At 37.3% G+C, this 25,465-nt stretch overlaps 4 protein-coding genes across 4 annotated transcripts; 3 read left to right on the forward strand and 1 right to left on the reverse strand.

Annotated features, from left to right (window-relative positions):
* Positions 1-4,854: 4,854 nt before the first annotated feature.
* Positions 4,855-5,730, forward strand: LOC109154308 (protein kinase APK1A, chloroplastic-like). Its single transcript, XM_019302130.1, has 2 exons — positions 4,855-5,111; positions 5,270-5,730. Exons 1-2 carry the CDS (start codon positions 4,937-4,939, stop codon positions 5,530-5,532), a joined length of 438 nt encoding a protein of 145 aa, XP_019157675.1. The 5' UTR covers positions 4,855-4,936; the 3' UTR covers positions 5,533-5,730.
* Positions 5,731-14,504: 8,774 nt separating this feature from the next.
* On the forward strand, positions 14,505-15,077 carry LOC109154283. Its single transcript, XM_019302109.1, has one exon. It carries the CDS (start codon positions 14,505-14,507, stop codon positions 15,075-15,077), a length of 573 nt encoding a protein of 190 aa, XP_019157654.1.
* A 2,089-nt stretch (positions 15,078-17,166) lies between these two features.
* LOC109154284 (putative late blight resistance protein homolog R1C-3) lies at positions 17,167-20,669 on the reverse strand. The gene is made up of 3 exons (XM_019302110.1): positions 20,532-20,669; positions 17,318-19,644; positions 17,167-17,220 (listed from the first exon to the last, which is right to left on the reverse strand). Exons 2-3 carry the CDS (start codon positions 19,616-19,618, stop codon positions 17,167-17,169), a joined length of 2,355 nt encoding a protein of 784 aa, XP_019157655.1. The 5' UTR covers positions 19,619-19,644; positions 20,532-20,669.
* Positions 20,670-24,095: 3,426 nt separating this feature from the next.
* Positions 24,096-25,376, forward strand: LOC109154285 (potassium channel KAT3-like; the record flags this gene model as incomplete). Its single annotated transcript, XM_019302111.1, has 2 exons — positions 24,096-24,428; positions 24,974-25,376. Coding segments are annotated over 2 exons (645 nt in total), but the record flags the coding sequence as incomplete, so codon positions are not given.
* Between the last annotated feature and the right edge of the window lie 89 nt (positions 25,377-25,465).

The raw sequence follows: 25,465 nt of genomic DNA on the forward strand, positions 1-25,465 counted from the left end.
ATTTTGAATTATTCGTGTAATCTACGTGAGGTTGTGAGGAAGAAGTGTGGGGGAGGTCACTTTCTTGTGTTAATATGATGGAGAATGAGGTGGGTTGTATCTTCATTGCCGATTTGTCACTGGTCTTCTATGAAAAAGAAAACGAAGACAATTCATGATTCCAAAAAATATGGAAATTGAAAAATTGAAAAAATGAAAAAATGGAAAAATGGAGAATATATGCTGAAAATTTATGAGAAAATGAGAAAGAATCAGCAATTGATTTTGAGTTGAAGTTACTTCTAAATAAATGAAGTAAGGGGAAATTCTGGTAATACTGAGGAAGCATTCTATACTTGGTGTTGAGCAAGTATCTTGGATTATTTGTATTTATTTACTCCTCTAGTTTGAAAGCTTTTGTTTAAGCTACTTTCCTAAATATTCCCTATCTTAACCCTAGCCCCATTACAACCTGTGAAAAGTCCTTATGATTTGTGTCATGCATGACTCTTGTAGAGGTGATTGAGAAGATATGCAAGCCTATGGTAGAGCAATTTTATAGGAATGAACTTGAGTGAAATTTATACCCATCAAACACTTGAGTGATGAGTGACATTCCTGTGAGGGCTTACTTATTTAGTTTTCTCCATTTTCAAACAGGGTGCTAACTTATTAATTGCAGGGTGCTTCAGATTGTTGTTCATGATATGTTATGAGTGGTGGGAATTTCATTTTAATTTACTTCGCAAATAATATTTTTGCTTGGGGACAAGCAAACGTTTTAGTGTGGGGGAATTTGATGGGCATATTTTACGCTAATATTTTAGGTACATCTTTATAATAATTTTACATTAGTTATTTATAATTATTTAATAATTATTTCATTTTAGAACTTAATTAATTAATTAGGTAAATAAGTGTATTATAATAATATTTAGTTAGATTTAAGTTTTGAGTCCAATTTATAGTCCAACTTTACTTAATAATTTAAGTATTATTTTAAGTTAGGTTCAATTCATAGCAAAAAGACAAAACAAATTCAAACATTGTAATTATATTATTTCTTGTCTTCAATTCGTGTAGGATCTACAGCAAAGCAACGGAAAACTTTCGTCGACCAATTCATGCGGCAATAGCGGAAGACTCTTTGTGTGGCGCAAGAAAATAGGGAATGGGTGGTAGAGCATAGCTTAGGTTCATTTTTTAAATTGTATAAATAGTAGAACATTTTATTTTGTTAAACGTTCATTCTTCCCCTCTCGAATATTCTTTAAGGTTGTTATCAATGCCCATTCGCGGCTAATTTCTTGTTTGGTTTAGTGAATTGAAGCCCCGGAGTTCATTACGCTGTAAGGTTATTTATTTATTTTATTATATAATTTTTATGCATTTGGGTATTAAATATTCTTCTAAGTTATTTGATATAATTATTTGCTATATTAGATAATGTTGTGCTACAAATTATTCTAATATTCAGTAGCAACTGAGGTTAATTATTGACGGCTTAGTGATAATTGATTTCAGGAAGAATATTTTCCTAAATTAAATGCAACCGCTTGTGCTTGTGTTATTTAGTTTGTTGGTTTTCCTAGTTCCTATTGCTGCTATTAAATTAAATCTATAGCGCTTGTCTTAGGTTATTTAGTAGTTAGGGGTAATTAAACCGCTTGTGCTTTATTTACCTACAACTAAGGGAAAACAGAAATGAAATAATTTCACGACAAATATTCAATTGCATACTAATTACCTTTTGAATCAATGATCAGTGTTAAATTCCGGTGGTGGATCTTTACTAACCAAGGTTTTCTATTATAGGTGCTTTCAATATATTGTTTTCATAGCTTTATTCGTTTATTTTATTTGATTATCATCTTCATACCAAACCCCCCCTTACTTTAATTTGAGCACATACATTAAACTAGTTACTCCTCGTGGGATCGATCCTTACTCCCGCAACTACGTTTGTAAGGTTTTAATTTGGGAGCCTACGACAGCTCGCCAACGAGAGTCATTGAGAAGAGATACCCAAATCCCCTAGAAAGTAGTACATGTGTTTAGGTCTCAATAGTCCGATAGGAAAGATCATTCTATTGTGTAATCTCAGGTTCCAAATAGTGTACTTTAAATATTAAGCTTTTAGTGGATTTAGGCAAATTCTCAAATTGAGAAGTGTCTTGCAGATTATGGTTGTTTGCCCGAACTGCGTTGCAAATCGTTTGTGTTACAACGTCAGTTTTAACATCACTGTGTGCTGCGCTTATATATATTTCAGTAACCCTTCACATTTGGTGGCAACCCTAAGAAGATACACTTCCTAGCTCTTGGTTGCATTTTATTCCTTCCTTGGGATGCAATGGCACCAAAGCATAGACAACACTACTACAGAATTCACATATAACGTTGGGCTTTTAACGTCGGCTATATACATAGCCGACGTTAAAGCCTTTTTAATTTTTTTTTATAAAACCTATAACGTCGGCTATTTACTAATAACCGACGTTATAGATGAAAAATAAAATAAAAAATAAATAAATACAATACGATGTGAGGTATTTTATTTTTTTTTATTTTTTTTATAATATTCCCGTCGGCTAAATAGATAACCGACGTCGTATTGTATTTATTTTTTATTTATTTATTTTATTTTTTATCTATAACCTCGGCTATTAACTAAATAGCCGACTTCATAGTGTTTCACAAAGAGTTCTGGGAGCATTTATTTGAAGTCATTTTCATTCGCTAACCGCAGCCCCGACCCTTCTCCTCATTTTCATTCGCTAGTGTATTTAAACTTGTACATCTCAATACAGATTTTTTATATCACTGAATCTGGATGTTTCCATTCTGTAGTTTCCTTAGTTTTAGTAGGTGGAGATCCTGGTGTTGGCAAGATCTTGGGTTAAGCCTCAATCCTTATGTCCCTCAGGTATCTTCTATGACCTTATTGGGCATTGTTTTACTATCTTGTCAGTATGGAGATAAGCTTGATGCTTGCTATTTGAGAACTGCCATAAGTGCATGGCATACATAAACCTGTCATGTAAGTCTAATCATTTTATAGTGGATCATCAGTATGCTTATCCTATTATATTATACTAGTCACATGTCTATTGTATTAAACATTGCCTCTAATAAAACCAGGATGCTTTCTCTTGGGTTAGACAGGGTGTCTAATGATTTTCATTGGTTATTTCAGTCTTCACAAAAGGAACACTAAGCCACTTTTATATATAGCAGATGTATAGACATAGATATTTGACTCAGTGATACAAGGCTCCCTATCATACTTGATTTGAAGAAGGAAGCTGTATAATACCTTACATTACATCTGTTTCTAGATGAAAAAGTCATTTTCAGGGCTTGAATCTATGACTAATTAATACTGAAAGAGCCTATATGCAGACGCAGGGGTAAAAGGCTTTGAATTTGTTGATGCTACTCTCCCTAGATCTTGCAATTTATCATTTGCTTTATGTATTACCTTTACTCTTTACCACGTCTATTTAATATATATTTTTAAATTTATTTCTTTATTACATCGTTTGAAACATTTATATCAGATTATGTGATGGTGTGGATGTTGTCTAGTTTCAAGTGATTGTTGCCAAAATAATGTGACTACATGTGAACTTTATGTTTTGGTTACTTAACCTTGTGATATAGTTTAACTCCACTATTTTTTTATTTTTTTTTTGTTTTTATTGTAAAGAAAGAAGGGGGATAAACTACATATACACACTACTTGCCTCAACTGAGATTCAAACCTTTCACTTCCAACTTAGAGGAGCAACCCGATACTAGTGGACCACAAGCCACTTGGTAACTCCACTATTCTTTAACAATGCAGATTGAAACCCATGACTATATGACCAAACTTTTTCATTCTATTATCCAGTTCAACAACATTTTAATTGATTTTAATAGAGACATCTGGGGATACATTTCTTTGCGATTCTTCAAATAGGTTTGTCCCCTGTTTACTTTGATGCAATGGTACTATTATTTAACAATATAAAAAAGTGATAATCATCTCAAACTTTTAGCAGATAATCAAACCTGGTGAAATTGGATCTTCAACAATGCCTCACAAAGTGAATTCCATCGATTTTGAGAACAGTGAAGGCAATCTTGGAGTAGCTAATGCAGGTCTATCACATCTGAGCACAAAGCTACATATTTTCTCGGTGGCAGGTATACACCCACTTTTTGTGGTTATAGTGAAATGTATTCTGTATTTCTGTTAATATGATGGGTATGGAATTTTATAGAGCATACATTTTAGTGCTCTGTTTGACTCTATCTTGGTCTCAATTGATTTTGAACAGTGCCAAAGCCGAAAAGATTAGTCAAAGTGTCAAACAAAAGCTCATCCCCTCTTTCTATCAGCTTCTTCAGCGAAACCTCTGAAAAGCAGTCATTTACTCCTCTAATCCCTTCTCTTAAATCATAATCAGGTCTGAGCTGGGTTGCTCTTGTTCTCTGAGGAAGGTGCTTCTTTCCTCAATTTAATCTTTATTCTTTTTTTCTGCAGTTTTCTGGGTTTAATTTCAACTTTTCAACAACTTAGTGGTTTTGGTGGAGTGCTCATCTTAGTCTCGGTGAATCAAAGAAACCACCTTTTTGGCTTTTTGGCTATTTATTTTTGTTCATTGGTCGGGTTGTTTATTTTCTGGCTATTTTACTATTTAGATCTGTCATTTAACATGTTCTTGATGATTTGCAGAGCGAAAAATAAGTTTGGTGAAGAAGATAGCGAGTAAAGCCTGGTCTTTCTGATGGGTATTTGCTTGAGTGCCATAATCAAAGCTGAAAGTCCCCCTAATACAGGTGATTACATTTTAGTTCTTATCTTCTTGTTTTCCCTTGAAAAATTCAAGTAGCAGTTCTGTGCTACCAGGAGTGAAGGGAGATCTTGCAGTCCCCCAATCTGAAACGCTTTACGTTTGCTGATCTAAGAATGGCCACCAGGAACTTTCGTCCCGATAGTGTGCTGGGAGAAGGTGGATTTGGTTACTATGGCAAGTTCTCTGACTTTGGCTTGGCCAAGGATGGACCGACGGGTGATAAAAGCCACGTCTCCACTAGGGTCATGGGAACCTATGGATATGCTGCTTCGGAGTATTTAGCCACTGGTATGGTTTCATCATTTATGCACACACCTCGATTCTTATACTTTTTTCCTGTTACGAAAGTAAATAGAGATTTCTTTCCTGCGTCTTAACATTTGTATAACCACAACACAGCCTCTCTCAGTCGGTTTACTTAGCCCCATTTGAATCATTTGGTGTAGGTCATTTGACTGCCAAGATCGATTTCTATAGCTTTGGAGTTGTCCTCCTTGAAGTGTTGTCGGGCCGTAGAGCAATTGACAAGAATAGACCATCTGCGGAACACAATCTGGTAGAATGGGCCAAACTGTACATGGCTAACAAGCGCAGAGTATTCCGCATTCTGGACAATCGCCTTGAAGGTCAGTATACGCTGGAGGTTGCCCAAAAAGTAGCTCATCTTGGCTCTTGCCGCGAGGTGTCTTTCTGGGGATCCCAAGTTTAGGTGGTAACTACTTCTTCATGTGCTAGTTTTTTGAGAATGCCATTTTTACTAAGTATTATCATCCCCATTATATTTCATCAGATTCTATAAGATATTACTGTTATCAGGATCTTGCTAAATTGGTAATCCATTTTTACTAAATAAATTGTCTTGAAGTGCTCACATGATAATACTTTTGTGATTCATATGGGTCATATAGAAAGTGTAGTAATGTTGTGAAAGGAAGAAAATAGATTAATCAATAAGTATATGAGATCTAGATATTGGGCCATCAGCCAATTATAACATTTTGGGCCATCACACTCTTGTTTAACCTTTGAGTTTCATACTAATTTCATACAGTTCATGCCTTTTTTTTATATAGGTTGTTTAAGAAGTACTTTGTGTAGTACCATCATCATTTACTGAATCCTGCCTGTTTAGAAAGAAAAATTATTAGAATATATAGAAGTATTAGAATAAGAAAACTAAAAAACAGAATAAATATTTAATTAAAGCATTACATATAATAGCCAATTCTCTCATATCCTTTCTTGATGATCATCTCGTGATGCATGCACTTCATCTATCTCATTATCTACAATAACGGGCAATAAACATGAAGAAAATGGTGGTATTTCCTCAATATCAAAACTAACATCTTCATTCTCATCTCCAATAATTTGTCTCTTTCCATGAAGAACAATTGACCATTTTTTGTCACAAGGATCACTAATATAAAAGACTTGTTTTGATTGTGATGCCATTATGAACGGCTCATTTTTATGCCCTTCCTGATTAAAATCTACAAGTGTAAATCCTAACTCATCAACTTTTACACCATGTTTATTATCAACCCATCTACATCGGAACACCGACACCCTAAACAAAACATAATAAACTTCCCATATTTCTTCAATCACACCATAGTATGATAACTCTGCAATCACAGGATTTGTATATTTCGAACTACTAAAATGCATTGAATTTGCAACCAAAGTAACTCCACTGTTTTTAATAGTGCTCTTTTCATCTTGAGCTTTTGTATAAAAAGAAAACCCATTAATGTCATATCCATTATGACATATGACATCCAAACCGGGACTATGAGCTAACCATGAAACACTTTTAGAAACATTATTCTCTTCAAGAACTTTATTTTTGAACCAACCAATAAAAGTACGATTATGTTCGCCCACAATCCACATGTCTGTCCTTTTGGAATTTTGCTCCTTAATCAAGGTCTTGTGTTCATCTAAATATGGTTCGACTTCACTTGTAGTATGCAAGATGTACAAGTGTTCCTGTTCAACATCTTCACGAGGCATAGTATTCACTTTGACTCCTCGAGTGCCCTTCCCAGCAATTCTTCCTTCATGTCGACACTTAAAAAGACCAATAGCCTCTACCCTTGCCAAATATTTAGTACAAAACTCAGTAATCTCCTCAGCAACATAGCTTTCAATAATAGATGCTTCCAGCCTATATCGGTTCCTAACATAACCTTTTAATACTTTTATGTACCGTTCAAATGGGTACATCTACCTCAAATAAGCTGGACCACAATGTCTGATCTCTCTCACCAAATGCACAAGAAAATGAACCATGATATCAAAAAATGAAGGTGGAAAGTGCATCTCTAGCTGACACAGTGTAACAATAATGTCATTTTGCAATTCATCTAATTTGTCTAGATCAATAACTTTCCCACATATTGCATTGAAAAAGAAACAAAGTCTTATGATGGTATATCTCAACTTCTTAGGCAATATGCCTTTAACAGCCACTGGCAGTAGTTGTTGCATTAAGACATGACAATCATGAGACTTCAACCCCACTAACTTTAAATCATGCATATTAACAAGTCTACTGATCTTTGATGAATACCATTGTGGTACCTTTACTCCACCTAAACACTCACAAAAACTTATTTTCTCCTTTCTTGATAAAGTATGAGCAGCCGTAGGCAAATATGTTTTCTTGTCCCCGCAACGTGGAGCTAATGTAGGTCGTATACACATTTCAACCAAATCCAATCTAGCATTGAGTCCATCTTTAGTCTTACCTTTTATGTCTAAAAGAGTTCCAACAAGACTATCACATATATTTTTCTCTACATGAATCACATAAATACTATGTCTCACATCTAGTGTCTTCCAATATGGAAGATCAAAAAATATAGATTTCTTTTTCCACAGACTCTTCTCATTTGTAGGTATCTCAACATTATATTTTGACATCTTACCTCTTTGAGATTTAAGCTTTTGACTCTTACCAAAAGTAACATTGATGCATTCAACTCGTTCATAAACTTGATTCCCAGTCAATGGTTGTGGAGCATCTGTATAGTCTTGTACCCCATTGAATGCTTTTTTAAATTTTCGATAAGGGTGAAATTTATCAAGAAATCTCCAATGCCCCATGTAGACAGTCTTTCTACCATGAACAAGTTGATGATAACAGGTATTATCTTCACATATGGGGCATGTCTTATGACCTTTGACACTATATCCAGACAGGTTTCCATAAGCTGGAAAGTCATTGATTGTGCAAAAAAGCATTGCATGCAACTTAAAATTCTCCTTCCGATATGCGTCAAACACTAAGACACCTTCATCCCATAATTGCTTCAAGTCATCAATCAAAGGCACCAAAAAAACATCTATATCATTACCTGGTTGTTTTGGCCCGGAAATCATCAAGCATAATAATATATATTTGCGTTTCATACACAACCAAGGGGGTAGATTATAAATTACCAACATAACTGGCCATGAGCTATGCTTGCTACTTAGGTTCCCGTAGGGGTTAATACCATCAGTACAATGTCCAAGTCTACAATTTCTCGACTCGTGGCCAAATTCAGGAAATGCATTATCTGTTAACCATTGAGAAGAATCAGTCGGGTGTCCAAGTTTGCCATCAGAAAATCTTTGATCTGCATGCCATGTTAAATTCTTCGCATCGCTTGGATTTGCAAACATGCGCTTAAATCTTGGAAGAATTGGGAGATACCCTACAAACTTTAATTGGTGGACTTCTTAAACGTACTTTACCAGCAACATTCTCTCTTGTTTTATAACGAGATGCCCCACATATTGGACATGCATGCAATTCTTTGTAATCAATCCTAAACAATATGTAATCGTTAGGGCAAACATGTATCTTTTTATATCCCATACGCATGGGACACAAAATCTTTTTGGCATCATACTTACTCTTGGGAAGTTCATTACCATCTGGAAGCATATCCTTTACTATTTTAAGTAACGCAGTAAAGCTCTTGTCGCTCCACCCATTCCCAGCTTTCAAATTGAATAATTTTAATACAACAGACAATCGGGTATATTTGCTACACCTCGGCCATAAAGGTTGTTTTGAATCGTTCAATAATTCATCCAACTCACTTGACCGATTGATAAACTCTTCTCCAACATCGCAAAACATTTCATCCAACCGATCTTCAGAGTCATCATCTTCATTGTCAACATACATGTTAGATGTCGTAGCCACATCGCTTTCACCGTGCCAAATCCATTGTGTATAATATGGATTAATCCCATTAACGATTAGATCATCATATATGTCATCTTCACATAACCTTTTCTGATTACAACATTTCTTACAATGACACAACCACCTCTTATTACTATTCAGAAGGTTATTCTTTGCAAAGTCTAAAAATTTCTAACTCCATCTTCGTATTCCGTACTAAGTCGATTGATTAGCTATCATCCAACGTTTATCCATCACAAGCCAATTTAAAATAATAATAATAACCCTAATTAAACATTTTTAACACTATTTTAACAAATTGCTATAATAATAACAACTACAACAGCTACAATAATTCTTAAAATTCAAAATATATATACAAAATAATTCCTAAAATTTCAAATATCCACACAATAATTTATACAATTCAAAATATCAAAATAGATACACAATTATTCATAAAATTTGAAATATATATTATAATTCTAAAAAATTCAAAATATATAAACACAATAATTCATAACATACACAATAATCAACATTTATAGATAACAATTTCTAAAAATTGAAAATATATAAACAATATTTCATAAAATATATTCCAAATATACACACAACAATTCATAATTTACTCAACAACTCCTAAAATTTTGAAATATATATACACAATTGCTAAAAGTTGAAAATATAAAAACAATATTTCATAAAATTTCAAATATACACACAACAATTCATAATTTACTCAACAACTCCTAAAATTTCGAAATATATATACACAATTGCTAAAAGTTGAAAATATAAAAACAATATTTCATAAAATTCCAAATATACACACAACAATACATAATTTACCCAATAACTCATAAAATAAAAAATATATACACAACTATTCTTAAAATTTTGAAATATACTCAACAATAATTTATAAAATTCAAAATATATAAAATATAATTCAATATATATATATATATATATATATATATATATATATATATATATATAAACAATTTCAACGACGACCAGAGTTTTCGCAAATCTCAAAATCTCAAAAGTGCCATTTTCTCTCTCACCACTTTCGTGAGCAGTTCTCCGCCACTTTTGTGAACAGTTCTCCGCCCCTACATGGCTAGGACATCTCACACTTATGTGCAAACTTGGTACTAGCAGATGTTGACGATGAGGACGCCGCCTTGCAACTACCAAATGTTCCACTCCCTGAGCAAAGTACGGATTCCACGTACTGTGCAGTCGGCCGCCTCGTAACGAACAGGCCAGTCAAGTTCATCTTCTTTCAAGATACTATGGCTGCAATATGGCAGCCGACCATGGGAGTCACCATGTGCCAACTACAACCTCAGCGGTTTCTGATACGGTTTTACCACGAATCCGATCTCACAAGTGTTCTAGGTGACGGGCCATGGACATACGAACAGAACCTGTTGATCATGCAGAGGCTCCAACCGGGGTGATGATCCTGAGAATGTGTCACTGAACCATGCAGATTTCTGAGTTCAGATTCATTCACTGCCCGCTGGGCTACGATTAGAAGGAGTTGTGTCGGTAATAGGGTCTTTCCTCGGAACGCTAGTCCAGATGGACGAAAAGAACTTTGGGGGATCTATGCGAACCTTCTACCGAGTGCGGGTTAACATCGATGTAACAAAACCGCTGCGGAAACAGATGAAACTGAGGAAGGACAATGGCCTATGGGTCTTCGTGGACTTCCGCTCGGAAAGGTTACCAACTTTCTACTTTCTTTGTGGCATCATTGGCCATGGGGAAAAGGTCTGCCCTAAGCTGGCACAAGGCGTTGATGGTAAAGCGGATAAACCCTACGGGGCATGGCTAAGGGCAGGAACACGACGGAATACACCAACTTTCGGCCAGGGATGGGTCGCGCCGTAGTTCGACGCTGACCGCAGAGAGTGGAAGGCACCATGCGCTGATATGTATGGTAGTTCTTCTGGAGGTGGGTCTAGTGGCACTAGGAATACTGCTGCGGATGAGACAGAGGTGGCTTCGGAGGATGGGTCTTTTAAGCTGGAATTACCGGGGGCTTGACAACCCGACGGAAATTCGCATGCTAGCGGACTTAGTCCGCACAAAGAGTCCGCAGGTTGTGTTCTTGATGGAGACATATGTAGATAAGCATAGAATGGAAGCAATACGTGTGCAGTTAGGGTTCGAAGGGCTGTTTGTTGTGGATGCGGTTGGGCACAGCGGTGGGTTGGCATTGCTTTGGACTAAGATGATTATTCTATCCATTATGGGGTTCTCAGGCAATCAAGTTGACAGCCATATCTCGCTAGATGTTGGAATCCCTGCGTGGAGACTCACCGGTTACTATGGGTACCCGCAGAGGCAGCGCAGGCTGGATTCATGGAAGTTACTACGTCACTTGGTGTCACAGAACATATTTCCATGGCTGGTGATGGGAGATTGCAATGACCTACTAGACCAATCCGAGAAGAGAGGGCGCGCCTCCCATACAGAATGGTGCATTAATGGGTTCCGGGAAGCCATTTCTGATTGTGGCTTGCAGGATCTACCATTCTCAGGCCACCAATTCACCTTGGAAAAGGTCTCGTGGCTCGCCAAATATGAGGGAAGAAAAATTAGACCGCATACTGGTTTCGGATAGTTGGCTGAACATGTTTAATGTTGCTACAGCTAAGTCATTGATGTGCCCATATAGTGACCACCTTCCATTGTTCCTAGTTCCTATTGCGAGTCAGCGAGCAAGAAAATGATGACGCTATATGTTTGATAATATCTGGCTGCGAGAAGACATGTGCCGTGAAATTGTGGCGAAGAGCTGGGAAAGTACAGTGGACGTGGATGCCTTGAGTAGGGTAAAACGATGCGGTCTGGACATTGGTCGTTGGGGACAAACATACAATAGGGAGTTTCAGCGGTGCATCGACCAGTGTAAAAACCGACTGGAGGTGCTACAGCCACGACGAGATGTGCATGGGCTGGCAGACTATGCGGACACGGAGAGGGAGTTTCTGTACCTGCTTGAACAACAACATGGGTACTGGAAGCAGCGGGCAAAAGAATACTGGTATAGGGGAGGGGATGTTAACAGTAAGTTCTTTCATAACTCCCTAAAGACCAGGCAGAGGAAAAACAAGATTCAACGGCTGAGGGGTGATGATGGGCAGTGGGTCGAGGAGGAGGGTGAGCTGGGTAATCTTATGGTTGATTATTTCAAAAACCTATTTACTGCAAACCAGGGGGATATGGACGAGGTCATTCGTGGCATTCGAACCTCTGTAACGGAGCGGGAAAATGATATGCTATTGCAGCCGTTATGCCAGGAAGAGGGCCGTCGTGCTGTGTTCCAAATGCACCCGGATAAGTCCCCGGGGCCTGATGGGTTCGAGCCGGGCTTCTATCAACATTTCTGGGACATCGTCGGGGGAGAGGTAACAGTGTTTTGTAGGGACTTTATGCAATCTGCTAGCCTACCACCTAAGGCAAGTGACACCTAAATTGTCTTAATCCCGAAGAAGGAGCGCTCTGAATCAATGAGGGATATGCGCCCAATTTCTTTATGTAACGTTCTATATAAGATCGCAGCCAAAGTCTGTGCGAATAGGCTTAAACCCCTGCTACAAAAGCTGATATCCAGTGCACAAAGTGCTTTTGTACCGGGGCGTTTGATAACAGATAATGTTAAGTTGGCTTTTGAGGTGCACCATTTCCTGAAGCGTAAAGCACAGGGACGAGAAGGTATGGTGGCGTTGAAAGTTGACATTAGCAAGGCCTATGACTGGGTCGAGTGGCAATTTCTAAAAGCTGTGACGCAGAAGATGGGGTTTGCTCAACACTGGGTTGAGATAATTATGGGCATGGTTACATCGGTGAAATACCGTGTCCTCCATGAACACCAACAGCTGGGCCCAATAATTCCATCCAGGGGCATTCGCCAGGGGGACCCGTTGTCACCATACCTCTTCTTACTTGTCACCGAGGGGCTTAGTGCATTAATAAAGAGAAAGACGAGTGCGGGACAACTGCACAGCATCTCAATAGCAAGGCAAGCGCCACCAATAACTCATTTGTTATTCGCTGACGATTGCCTTCTGTTCCTGTGGGCGAACACCCCCGAAAGTGTGAATATGAGGTATGTGTTGGATACATACGCTACTGCTTCAGGACAACATGTAAACTATGAAAAGTCTACCGCATGCTTCAGCGCCAATGTGAGTCAGCAACACAGAGCGGAGATCACCAATGTGCTTGGGGTGACAGAAGGAGAGTCTAATGCCAGATATTTAGGACTCCCCTCTGTTGTGGGAAGGAAGAAGAAGGAAATTATGGGGTTTGTGAAGGACTGACATATTGGCAAAGATCAAAAGTTGGAAGGCAAAATTCCTGTCACGTGCGGGGTGTGAAGTGCTGTTAAAAAATGTGATCCAGTCCATGCCAGTGTATGTGATGATGGAGTTTATGCTGCCCATGGGTCTATGCAAGGATATTGAGACTATTCTAAACGAGTACCGGTGGACATGAAGGGTAGGGAATGGGAAGGGAGTGCGGTAGCGTTCGTGGGCTGGCTTAAGCCTTCGAAGGAAAGTGGGGACATGGGGTTTCGAAAGTTACATGAGATGAACAAAGCTTTAATTGGAAAACAGGCATGACGCCTACTCACGCGACCCTCATCTCTGGTAGCTCGAGTCATCAAAGGGAGATACTACCCTAATGGTACCTACTTTGACGTTAAGGAGAGGAGCAACCTGTCATTTATCTGGAGGGGGTTGTTAACAGTACAGGAGATGCTCCGGCAAGGGTGCAGGCGATACATTGGTAACGGAGCCAGTACGAGAATTGGACTGGATCCATGGCTGCCAGTGCATGACTACCCATACGTGCAAACTGATTTCCATGAGTCTGTGTCCGAAGCCCCCGTATCCTCGTTTCTCAACGTATAGAGAACAGGGTGGGATGTCGGATGTGTACGAGATGTATTTTGTGAGCGTGATGTAGCCTTGATCTTGAGTGTACCGATCAGTATAAGGAGGCCACAGGACGGCTGGTATTGGTTTTGGGATTCAAAGGGGACCTACACGGTGAAGTCGTGTTACAAACAGCTCACCTTGGTCTAATAAGTCTCCCGACCATGGCTGAAGATTTGGAATGCGCAAGTCCCGCCCAAAGTGAAGGCTTTTTGTTGGCAGTTGGCGTCGCGCTACCTACCAACCAGAGAGGCACTGGCTGCCAAGCATGTGGTTTACTCACTGACGTGCCACATGTGTGGAGTAACCGATAAATCTGCATTGCATATGTTCATCCAATGTCCGCATGATGTGTCTGTTTGGACTACCCTGTGGATTAGCATGTACGCGTCCAGTGTTGATGCCAGCGATTGGTTTTTCAACTGCATTAATGTTATGAATGAAGAGGTACGTGCTAAGTTTATAGTTGTTTGTTCGGGTATCTAGACTGCCAAGAATGAACATGTATGGAAGGGGGTGGCGTTTGATCTGAATAATATGTTGCGTAGATCCTTGGTGTTCTTGGAAAACTGGAAGTCGGCGAACTTGCAAACCACGAACACAGCTACCAGCTCTCCCTCGGATAAATGGTCACGCACGGGGAGAGGGATGCTGAAGCTAAATACAGATGCGGCACTCCACAGTAGCTCTGGTACAATGAGCCTTAGCTGGGTTTTAAGAGATGATGAAGGCAGGTTCTTGGCTTGTAAGAATATGTTCGTACAGGGCAATTACACGGTGATGGAAGCTGGGGCACTGAGCGTAAGGGAGGCACTAAGTTGGCTACTAGGCATAGGCATGGGAAATGTGGAAGTTGAAATGGATTGCCAAATTGTCTTTAATGTTTTGCGTTCGTCTTCGTTTAGTTCTTCTTTTGGTTTATTAATTGATGATGTAAAGGAGTTAGCAACCGCGATTGGCGGTGTTGAATTCGTTTATGCTAGACGGTCTGCGAATTGTGCCACCGACACTGTTGCGCGGGGGGCCTTTTCTGAGACAGACCGTGGGGAGTGGTTCGACACATCCCCGCATTTCCTTGTTGATTGTCTTGATTATGACTTAATGAATTAGCTCTTGTTTCTCAAAAAAAAAAAAAAAAAAAACTAATTAAAAAAAAAAACAATTAAAACTTACCAGCTCCGTTCAGCGAGCAGCGGTGGCGGCGAGCGTCCGTCCATCGAGCAGCGGCAGCGGCGACGGCGAGCGTCCATCTAGCGAGCAGCAGCGGCGGTGAGCATCCGTCCAGTGTGCAGCAGCGGCGTGCCGACGTGCGACGAGGCGACATCCAGCGATGCAGCGGCTAGCGTTCGACGACGAAGGGGCGACGGCGGCTGGCGTTCAACGACGAAAGGACGACGACGGTGGCGACGTCGAAGTCGAGGGGCGACGATTGGTGTGGAGGAGGCGACGACTGGTATGTATGGTGAAGAAGAAAGGTTCGTTGTTACACTTTTTGGTCTCGGTAGGGTTTTAGCCCGATTGTTTTAAACACTACGACGTCAGCTATACACTTAGCCGACGTCGTATATCTAATATATATTTTTTAATTTTTTTTATTGAAGTTACGACGTCGGTTTGACCTATAACCGACGTCGTAACTTATTTAAATAAAATAAAAAAAATTAAAATCCTTTACGACGTCAGCTCTTTCGTTAGCCGACACCGTATCTGATTTTAATTTCTTTTTTTTTAAAAAAAAAAAATACATATAATGTCGGTTGTTTGATCCAACCGATGTTATATATATTTTTTTAAAAAATAAAACAATTATAAAAATATTTTAACGTCGGCTTTATAAAAAAACCGACGTTAAAATGGAGACGTTGTAATGTATTTTTGTAGTAGTGTTACATTCACTGGCCAAGGAAACCGGAAATGCTTAGACAGTTGAAGTTTCTCCATATCAAAATCTCTTACTCCAAAATCAAAGTAGGGCAGATGGTCGGCGGGCTCGGTGCTCTCGCATTGGATTGTGGAGGCTCTGTGGTGATTTGGTCTAGAGAGGGCTGCGTGAGGAGTCTGATTTTGGGGGTTTACTTAAAAATTTGGGGGAATGTCTACATCAGCTAATAACCCATGCCATGTCATCATGGTAACCTGGTAAAAGAATTTTAGTTAATAAAAACAATTCAGTTCATTTAATTGGTAATGTTAATTTGTAATTATAATTTTATGTATTTAAAAATGTAGCTAAAAAAAACTTCGATTAATCAGAAAAAACTTCAGTTTGATTAATTAATTTGCAAATAAAAAGTTTGGTTCAGTCACTCAGGGTCCAAAATGAATGCAGGTTCCATTGGCACCAAAAAGCATTTCAATGGTGCATTGAACAGTGGACTGTTTCAACTTAGCCAATGGAGCACAAAAAAAAAAAAAAAAAAAAAAAAAAAAAAAAAAAAAAAAAATCGTAACACACACACAGCTGAAATTGTTCAGATCAAATGGAAACCAAAAATACTTCCGGTTTGTTTTCTCCCAACCAAAGATATAGATTGGACTGGACAAGTGGCTAAATTTATAAACATCATCAACATTAGCCCGTGCATCAACAGACCATAGAACTTATTCAACAATAAACTTAAGCCATGAACTTACAAGCTGAAACATAAAGTGATGTTCAAATTCAATTGCAACTTAACACATCAGAATAACCTTTCCTCAGTCACTGCACTTTTTTCTTCAATGCATACACCAGAATAACTTCTTCAGATATTTCATCACACTCTTATCAGCTTTCAACATTTCTTCTTTAGAGGTTTCGACACTTTTTTCTATAGAGCTTTCAACACTTTCTTCTTCAGAGCTTTTCACACTTTCTTCTTCAAAGCTTTCAATAATAGGCAATTCAACCTTGAAAAGTAATAGAAAATGAGTAAAAAAAAATAAAAAAATAATTAAATTAATACAAGGAATTAGAAGGCAGAAACCCAATATTTTGAAATAAAGAACAAGAATTAGAGAGAAACCTTAATTCCTACTTCATGAACATGAAGTTTACAAACCGCCTCTCTTCCCATAAACCAAAACATCTTTTCAACAGAAATGTTCTTTGCAGAACTCACAAGAGAATAATAGCAACCTTCTAACACAATTAACTTTAGTGTTCCAATTTTTGAAAACTTCTGTGGAACTTGTGTCAATTCCCAACAACATCTTAAGACTAGGCACTCCAAAACTGGGAAATTAATAGAACTTGCTTTCCAGTGTTTGAGATCTGAATGTGAAATAAGAAGTGTCTTTAATTCCCGAAATCCCTTCTTTGATGGTTCCCACTTTGAACCACAACATGCGAAATCTTTTAGTTTAAGCACCTCAAGGTGCGGCAACTTGCCAATTGTGTCCATCTCCTTCCACGGAAGATAAGTATACCGAAGTGTCAACTTCTTAAGGTTTGGTGGAAAACCTATTGGTAGATAAAAGCGCTCAACTCTTCCTACTTCAAATTTCAACTTCTCAAGTATATGTAAATACACAAGGCTCCCTAGATAGCTAGGCGCCAGTTGGCCTTCAATGAATATCCCAAGTTCCCTTAGATTTGGAACCATTTCGAAGTTTGGTTTTTCATTAGAGCTAGCAACTTTCAACCAATAAAGAGTTTGAAGATCTTTTTTGACCAAGCAAGGGAGATACTGTGAACATCTCTTATCAACATGCAAATGCCTCAACTGTGGCAAATCCAAAATATCACATGGCAGTTGCAAAGGACATTTTTCCATCCATGAAGTAACTATGAGAGTTACCAATTTCTTAAGCTTGAAAAATTGAAACTCGTAAAGAGAACCAATGGTACATAAAGCCAAGTATCTCAAATGAACCAAGTCTGTTATTTCATGAGGCATGCCTTGTGACCATTTAACTAATGATAAATCCAATACTCTTAGGGATTTCAAACATGGGTATACCAACCTGCTTTTTGAATGGTATACATCTTTACTAAAGCAGAGAATGGAATGGATTTTACCAGGAGTGCAATTCCCATAACTCGCTCGTGTGATTGGCCAATAACTTGTTTGACAGCTTAACCAACGACTAGCTTTTGGAGCATGATTGTCATTGATAATGCACAAAGTATTCCCCTTTATTGCTTCTCTCACACAAACCTCATGCACTCGATCATGAACCTTACATGATTTAACTTTGCTGTCAATACTCAACTCATTAATTTGAACTAGACTTCTATTGATGAAATCATCCAAGTAACTCTCTGCCACTTCTTCCAAACTCATATTTTTATCTTGTATTAAAAATCCCTCTGCAACCCATAAGTTGATTAATTTCTTAACAGGAATGACATTGTCTTCAGGAAACACACCAAAATAATGAAAGCAAGCTTTCAAGTGACTAGGTAAGTAGTTGTAGCTCAATGAAAGTATTGTTGAAATTCTGTTGTTATTATCAACTCCATCCAAAGTTTCCTCAACATCTCTCCATATTTCTAGAGACTCTTTTACTGTTGCCAAAAGTCCAGCAATCACAACAACTGCTAGTGGTAATCCACTGCAACCAAGAACAATGCGTTTCCCAATTAACTCATATTCCCTGGGAATGCATTGACTTTTCCCAAACACTTTCATCGAAAATAACTCCCAACGATCCTTTAAAGTTCGATACGTCATATGGTAGGGATCTGCACTTAAGTATTCAGCCACCTCTGCAAACCGAGTAGTTACTAAGATTCGGCTTCCATTAGAATTCTCTGGAAAACAATCATGGATGGCATCCCATGCAGCAGTGGTCCATATGTCATCTAAGAAAATTAAATACTTCTGGCCCATCAAACTTCTGCGTAATTGCTCTGCTATATGAGCTTCATCTATGTTGTAGATTTCACTAGTTATTGGTGAAATACAACGTAATAGACCAATGAGTATCTCTTTGAGATTATGAACCTGAGACACAACTACCCATGCTCGAATGTGAAAGCTATCAATAGTAATTGGATGTCCATATACTCTTCTGGCTAATGTAGTTTTTCCAATGCCTCCTTCCCCAACCAGTGGGATAACTTCTAGTTTCACCAATGGATTTTCAACACATCCCCGTAACTTGTCAATGTCACTTCTCCTCAAAATGGTTTCAATGTATCTCTTCGAGTATAAAAAAGTGAGCCGATTTATTATTGTCTCTATATCACTGTCGAATCCTACAATCATTTCATTCTCAGCCTCTAAAGCATTTTGGTAGGTATCGCAATCTGTGATATTCTCTTTCTTAGGCACTAAAGTAGCTATTTTTTTTAACAACGGGATCCATTCTCCAGCTCCTTCAATATCTCTTACCACTTGTTTTAAGGTCAAATGAAGTTCAGACGCCACAAATGCAGACTCTCCCCAGTTATCTTCAAAATATACCATTCTCAGTAATTCTCTTCTGTAATTTTCATATGTTGTAGCAACTTTATCTTGGATTACAAAATACAGCACGTTAGCGAAGGTGTCCCCGTGATTCATTTTCGTCTTACATTCCTCCAAAAAGTCTTGCACAAAGTAGAGCTTGGCAGACAACAACTTGATTGTTTCAAGCAGTGAAGCATCAAAACACGAAAGTAGTTTGGGCTCCATAAGGTCTTGATCTACTATTTTGATTAGAGTGGTTACAGCATCAAAATCCATTGAACTTGAACCTCTCTAAAGTGTTTCTGGCGGCCAGAACTCATATCAGGCTTATTACTCTCAATTATTGAACAAGAAATGGAATGATTATAACAGAGATGGTGCATGCATGATGCATGCAAGATGGGTTAATACCCAATTTAGTACTTGAGTATAGTAATATAATTTTTCTCGATTTAGTTCTAAATGACTTTTTATTTTTGTGCTTAATTAGGTCTTCGACTTTGATGATTTTGCTTAATTGAATCCTCTGTTAAGATAACTTGGTAATTTTACCTCTATTAATACCCAATTTAGTCTTGGACTATAGTTGTTTTAACCAATTTAGTCTTCGACTATAGATTTTTTTTTTATTTTTTTAGTCCTTGATTAATTCTAATAGCCAAAGACTCAATTGGGTAAGACCATCAAAGCTGATGACCTTATTAAGCACAAAATGTCATTTAGGACTAAATATAATCGAGAAAAACCATTATAGTCAAAGACTAAATTGGGTATTAACTCAAATCTAATCTGCTGAATTATATATAGTATCCTCAGCAAAATCATTGCATCTTCTAGATAGCTAGCTAGTTTCTAAACTTCATGTGATTCAACATAAAATGCAAAGTTTGTTACCATTACCAGTTTTTCAATTATTTGTATGCTGATGGGCTAATATATATAAGCCTTCATGAATATTTTCATGTATAGTGAACACAATTAAAATATCTAGTATAAAATTATTAGTGAATAAACATGTAGCGAATTAATCTTCATAAAAAAAAAAAAAAAAAAAAAAAACATGCAGCGAATTAAAAAGCAAAGGAGTTGAGAGGGAAAATGTAATGGTGAGTGAGTTATGCTAAAGTGTATCAAAGACAAAGTAAAAAAGGAATTCTTCAAGTGAAGCAGGTGAAAGTATGAAACATACCTTGAAGAAGCTAAGGTCGAGATCAGATGAGAGACTGAAGGTCTGATGAGTTATGAAGTGTTTCTGATTCAACTATTCTCAAGTGTTGTTTCTGAAACTCAGATCTGAGCATTTACTGAGCAAGAAACGAGACGAGTATAGCTGCAATGATGATATATGGGGTAAGGTCTGAAACTCTGAATTATTGATGTGATTTAAGCTAATAATTACTTTCTCAATCTACTGAAACACATGTTCAATATTATCTTACTGGGAAATAAATCCAGAATCTATAATCTTCCATTTGGAAGAATCGCCAACACTCTTAATTAAAAAAAAAAAAAAGTATATGCTCTATATAAATTCTCAGTCCAAAGTAGTATTTGCTCTATGATCATCCATTTATTTAGAATAATAACAATAGCAATATAAGTGTCATCACATAACATAATAATTGGTTAACTTTTCATTTAATTATATATTGTTACTATCATTAAGACTAATGCAATAATGGAAATCATTAATGTACATTTCTTTTAATTATTCTTGATTCAACCCTAAGGGCCTGATAGGGCATATGGGAGGATGTAAATCATTAATGTACAGGGCCTGATAGGGCATATGGGAGGATGTAAATCATGGTAGCTCAACTGAGCCCCTCACTTTGAGAGGTTGCTCCCACACTGCTGCTGATGAAACTCGATCCATGGTTATTCTTCCCCAACTTCACCTCTATAACCAGTTGAGCTGTCCATGCGGGCATCTTTTAATTATTCTTAAGATAGTGGAGTACAAACTAATGGGAATCATTAATGTACTTTTGTTTTAATTATTGTTCCGACAGACAATACTTTTTTTTTTTAATTATTATTAAGAGTAGTGGAGTACAGACTAATAGGAATCATGTGAGTCGCACAATCAGTCATGTGCGCATGTTCTTGGGCATTTTGTTTTTTTCCTACATATTTTTAATAGAATTCAAACTTACACTATGCCACTTCCAAATTCCAATCATGATTTTTAAGTCACGAACTAATTAGTTAGATATTTGTTTACCATTTTTCTTGACATACTCTCTATGCATTTTGTGTTAAATTAGATTCTCGATACCCGATTTCAACTATACAAATATAATGAAGCAAGTAGTGTTTGTATCCCATAATGACTACAAATGCTGGTATTATATAGATTAAATGTATGATGAGGAATTAATTAAACAATAGGAAAATTGTAATTTATGCTCCTACATAATATGCAAATTATCAATATTACTTTGAATTATTAGTGGTGTAAATATTGCCCCTCAATTTTCAAAAACGGTACATATAGTGCACTCCCGTAGTGTAAACGTTGCCCCTCATTTTTCAAAACGGTATATATTGCCCCTCCCGTACGGTACGGGAGGGGCAATATATGTACCGTTTTAAAAATTGAGGGGCAACATTTACGCCACTAATAATTTAGGAGTGACATTGATAATTGGCATATTATGGAAGGGTATAAATTACAATTTTCCCTTAAACAATTAAAAAAACAAAAGATTAACAATCAGCAGGAATAATTTAACACAAAGGTAAGGAAATCAACCCGTGAATAAAGAGTCCTTGAATCTATGAATCTCCTAGAACCACAATTTGACCCTAATAAATACAGGATCCATAAATAAATACCCAAAACAATTGCATTTTTTCTTGAGCATTTATTGATGAAGAAATGAAATGAGTATAGCAGGCTAGCATGCACAATGATGAGAGATGGGATAAGATCTGAATTATTGATGAAATTTACCTCTTCTTTTAATTAGTATTATTAATGGGAATCATTACTTATGTTTTAATTATTATTAAGACTAAGATTAGAGTAAATATCACTTTTGGTCCCTTGACTATTATAATTGAAGCACTTTTGGTACTTGACTATTTCTTTTTTTTTAAATTAGGTGCATGATTTTTTAACTAGTATCACTTTTGGTCCTCCGGTCTAATTTTTCGGTCACATATTACCGGAATTCCAAACGAAAAAAAAATGTTATAATTAGAAGGTTAGTTTGGTCCTTTCAAATTTATTTTTTTCCAAAAATTTAAATTATATACATTTAGTTTTATAAAAAAGGGAATTTGGATCATAATTTTTCCCTTCAGTGTCTAACCATTTTTTAGATTCTAATGCTCTAGTTTTATAAAATTTTTGGTAATATTTTAAATGTGAAATTTTTTCAGAAAAATTCATGCCGAAATATCTGTAATATATATATATATATATATATATATATATATATATATATATATATAGTAGTTGGGTCAATATTATTAGACTTTTACTTTTCTAATTAATTAAATAATTTATTTATGTTAACTACTATGTAGTGTGATGACACTTTTATTACTAATGAGTGGTTACAAAATTATAGACAGATACTAATTGTAAAGAAATTAAAATTATTCATCTAAATTAAATGACCTTAATTATGGGAACTGGTTGAAATAGTAAACCGCTTTAACTAATCTAATAGTTCTTCCCAATGCACCTTTAATAGTGGAGAACATCACACGTTGGATGTCCGTTTTGCGAGGGTAATAAACATTCAACTAGGGATGTATGTGAATGGAGGCAACCCCATTCGCATTGATTGTGCTAGATCGGGTAATCACAAAGTTCCAAATTTAATTTTAAGTTGATTAAACCCGTCAATTCAAAAATCAATCGAAAAGTATAGAACGAATCAATCTAATCTGAATTGGATTGTTAATTCCATAATCTATTTATACACATTTATCTAATTTTAGAACTATTATTATTATTATATTATATTGTAGGGTGTGGCAAGTATTATTTCTTGTAATTTTAGTGGTGTACTTTGCATGGTCATCCCCATTCGAGCTCCGCATTTAGAAAGGTGGCAGCGGGGTCATTTCAGCCCGTTGACTTAGTGGTGGATGCTTTCTTTGGTGTTGATATTATCCTCACTTTCCTTGTAGCTTAATTACTTGGACAAATCCACTTATTTGCTTGTGGATGATCACAACAAAATTGCTTTGAGGTAATCTACTTATTCGTTGGTAGCTGATTTTATTGACCACTTTCGATAAGTGATAAAAATAACGAAAAAAAAAAAAAATTGTTCAGATTCTCGAAAGAGTCGAAAAGATCATTTAAAAAAAAAAAAAATCCATCTGATTAGTCTAAGTAAATGGACTTATTTAGCACAACATATACGTGAATCTAATTAACATGTCATGCATAATATAACTTGCACACTTTTATATATATATGATCATGAAAGCCATATTTCATGTTGCTTGAAGGTATGTTACACATTTAGGTTTCCCGATGGATATAGCTTCAACTATACCCTTCCAAACCATATATGGCCTAATCACCGGCAAAGTGCACCATGGTCAGGTGTTCGGCTTTCTTAACCTGCTTCGACTATGGCGGCTCCGTCAAGTCAGTGTATTCTTCTCCCGACTAGAGAAAGACACTCGCTTCAACTACTTCTGGACAAGAACCTTCAAGCTAATATGCGTATGTACAATACATTAAAAATGTGTTTTGTCTTGACTAAAAGTTTAAATTTGACGGTGAAAGTTCTTGTCTCAGGTGACTTTATTTGCAGTCCACTCTGCTGGCTGCTTCTACTTCTGGCTTGCAACACACTATCATGATTCATACGATACATGGATTGGATTTAAGGTTGAAGATTTCAAAGATAGAAGTGTGTGGTTTGGTTACACTTACTCTGTGTATTGGTCCCTTGTCACTCTCACTACAGTAGGCTATGGAGATCTGTGTGCCCGTAATACTGTAGAGAATGTCTTCACCATTTTCTATATGCTCTTCAACATTGGCCTCATAGCTTACTTGATTGGAAATATGACCAATCTCATTGTCCACAGTGCAGTGAGAACTTTTGCCATGGTACTTATCCTTTTTCTTCACATAAATTATGGTTGCAAACATGTTACTAGACCATTCCTGCATCCTGACAAAGGATTGCGAAGGTGTAAATTGCAGTGACTTAGCGCTCCATAGGTGGGAGGACCAGTGTTTGTTATCCACAAGGAGCCACTTCCACACTTGCAGCTATCAAGGCTCAATCCTGCATCCTTGTCCACAATCTGCCACCTAAGAACCAACTGAGCTACCTGTGCGGTGATTTAGCGACCTGCATGATGGTGGGTGGAGTCTTGCCCGCCCCATGGGTCCCCACACCCCGGCGCAGGATCGTGGAGGTGGAAATCATGGTGATTCAGCAACCATGACTCAGCAATCCATTAGGTGGAAGGACCAATACCTGGTGTCCACACGGAGCCACCCTACAAGAGGGTGAAACTCCCCCACATGCAACTGTCAAGGTTCAATCCTATGTTCTTGCCCACAATCTGTCACCCAGGAATCAACTGAGCTACCCGTGGGGACATGATGGTGGGATCTTGCTCTAATAGTTGGATGTTTTTGTGCAGAGAGATGCCATCAACAATATACTGCGATACGCGAGCAAGAATCGACTTCCAGAAGGGCTGAAGGAACAAATGCTGGCTCATATGACAATGAAATTTAAGACAGCAGAGTTGCAGCAAGAAGTGCTGGAAGACCTGCCGAAGGCAATAAGATCTGCCATTGCTCAGCACCTGTTTTGTTCAACTCTCGAAAACACCTACCCCTTCAAGGGTGTATCTAAGGACTTCATCCTCATTCCAAATCTTGATCTGCAAAATTTATGGCGGGGTAACAACATAGGTGTACCTTTTTATGGTTGTTACACAGGTATCTGAACTAAAAGCAGAATACTTTCCACCCAAAGGATACTACTTCTGCGACATAGTATCCTTACAACCTTTTATAACTGCAGGATGTTTTAGCATAAAAAAACGGAACAGAACAAGTTAGTTAGTTGTTCACTTCCATTTGATAAAATTCCAAATTCTGAAACAACTGAAAGTAGAGAAACTTAA

The sequence above is a fragment of the Ipomoea nil genome, unplaced genomic scaffold (assembly GCF_001879475.1).
Source record: "Ipomoea nil cultivar Tokyo-kokei standard unplaced genomic scaffold, Asagao_1.1 scaffold2616, whole genome shotgun sequence".
Classification (NCBI taxonomy): Eukaryota; Viridiplantae; Streptophyta; class Magnoliopsida; order Solanales; family Convolvulaceae; genus Ipomoea; species Ipomoea nil.

Bases quoted from the DNA above. Each gene is read 5' to 3' on its own strand.
- LOC109154308 (XM_019302130.1), top strand. From the start codon at position 4,937: ATGGCCACCAGGAACTTTCGTCCCGATAGTGTGCTGGGAGAAGGTGGA. The intron at 5,112-5,269 runs GTATGGTTTCAT...CATTTGGTGTAG, and splicing joins TTCGGAGTATTTAGCCACTG to GTCATTTGACTGCCAAGATC.
- LOC109154284 (XM_019302110.1), bottom strand. From the start codon at position 19,618: ATGGATTTTGATGCTGTAACCACTCTAATCAAAATAGTAGATCAAGAC. The intron at 17,221-17,317 runs GTGCTTAAACTA...TTTCACATTCAG, and splicing joins GCAAGTTGCCGCACCTTGAG to ATCTCAAACACTGGAAAGCA.
- LOC109154283 (XM_019302109.1), top strand. From the start codon at position 14,505: ATGTTGCGTAGATCCTTGGTGTTCTTGGAAAACTGGAAGTCGGCGAAC.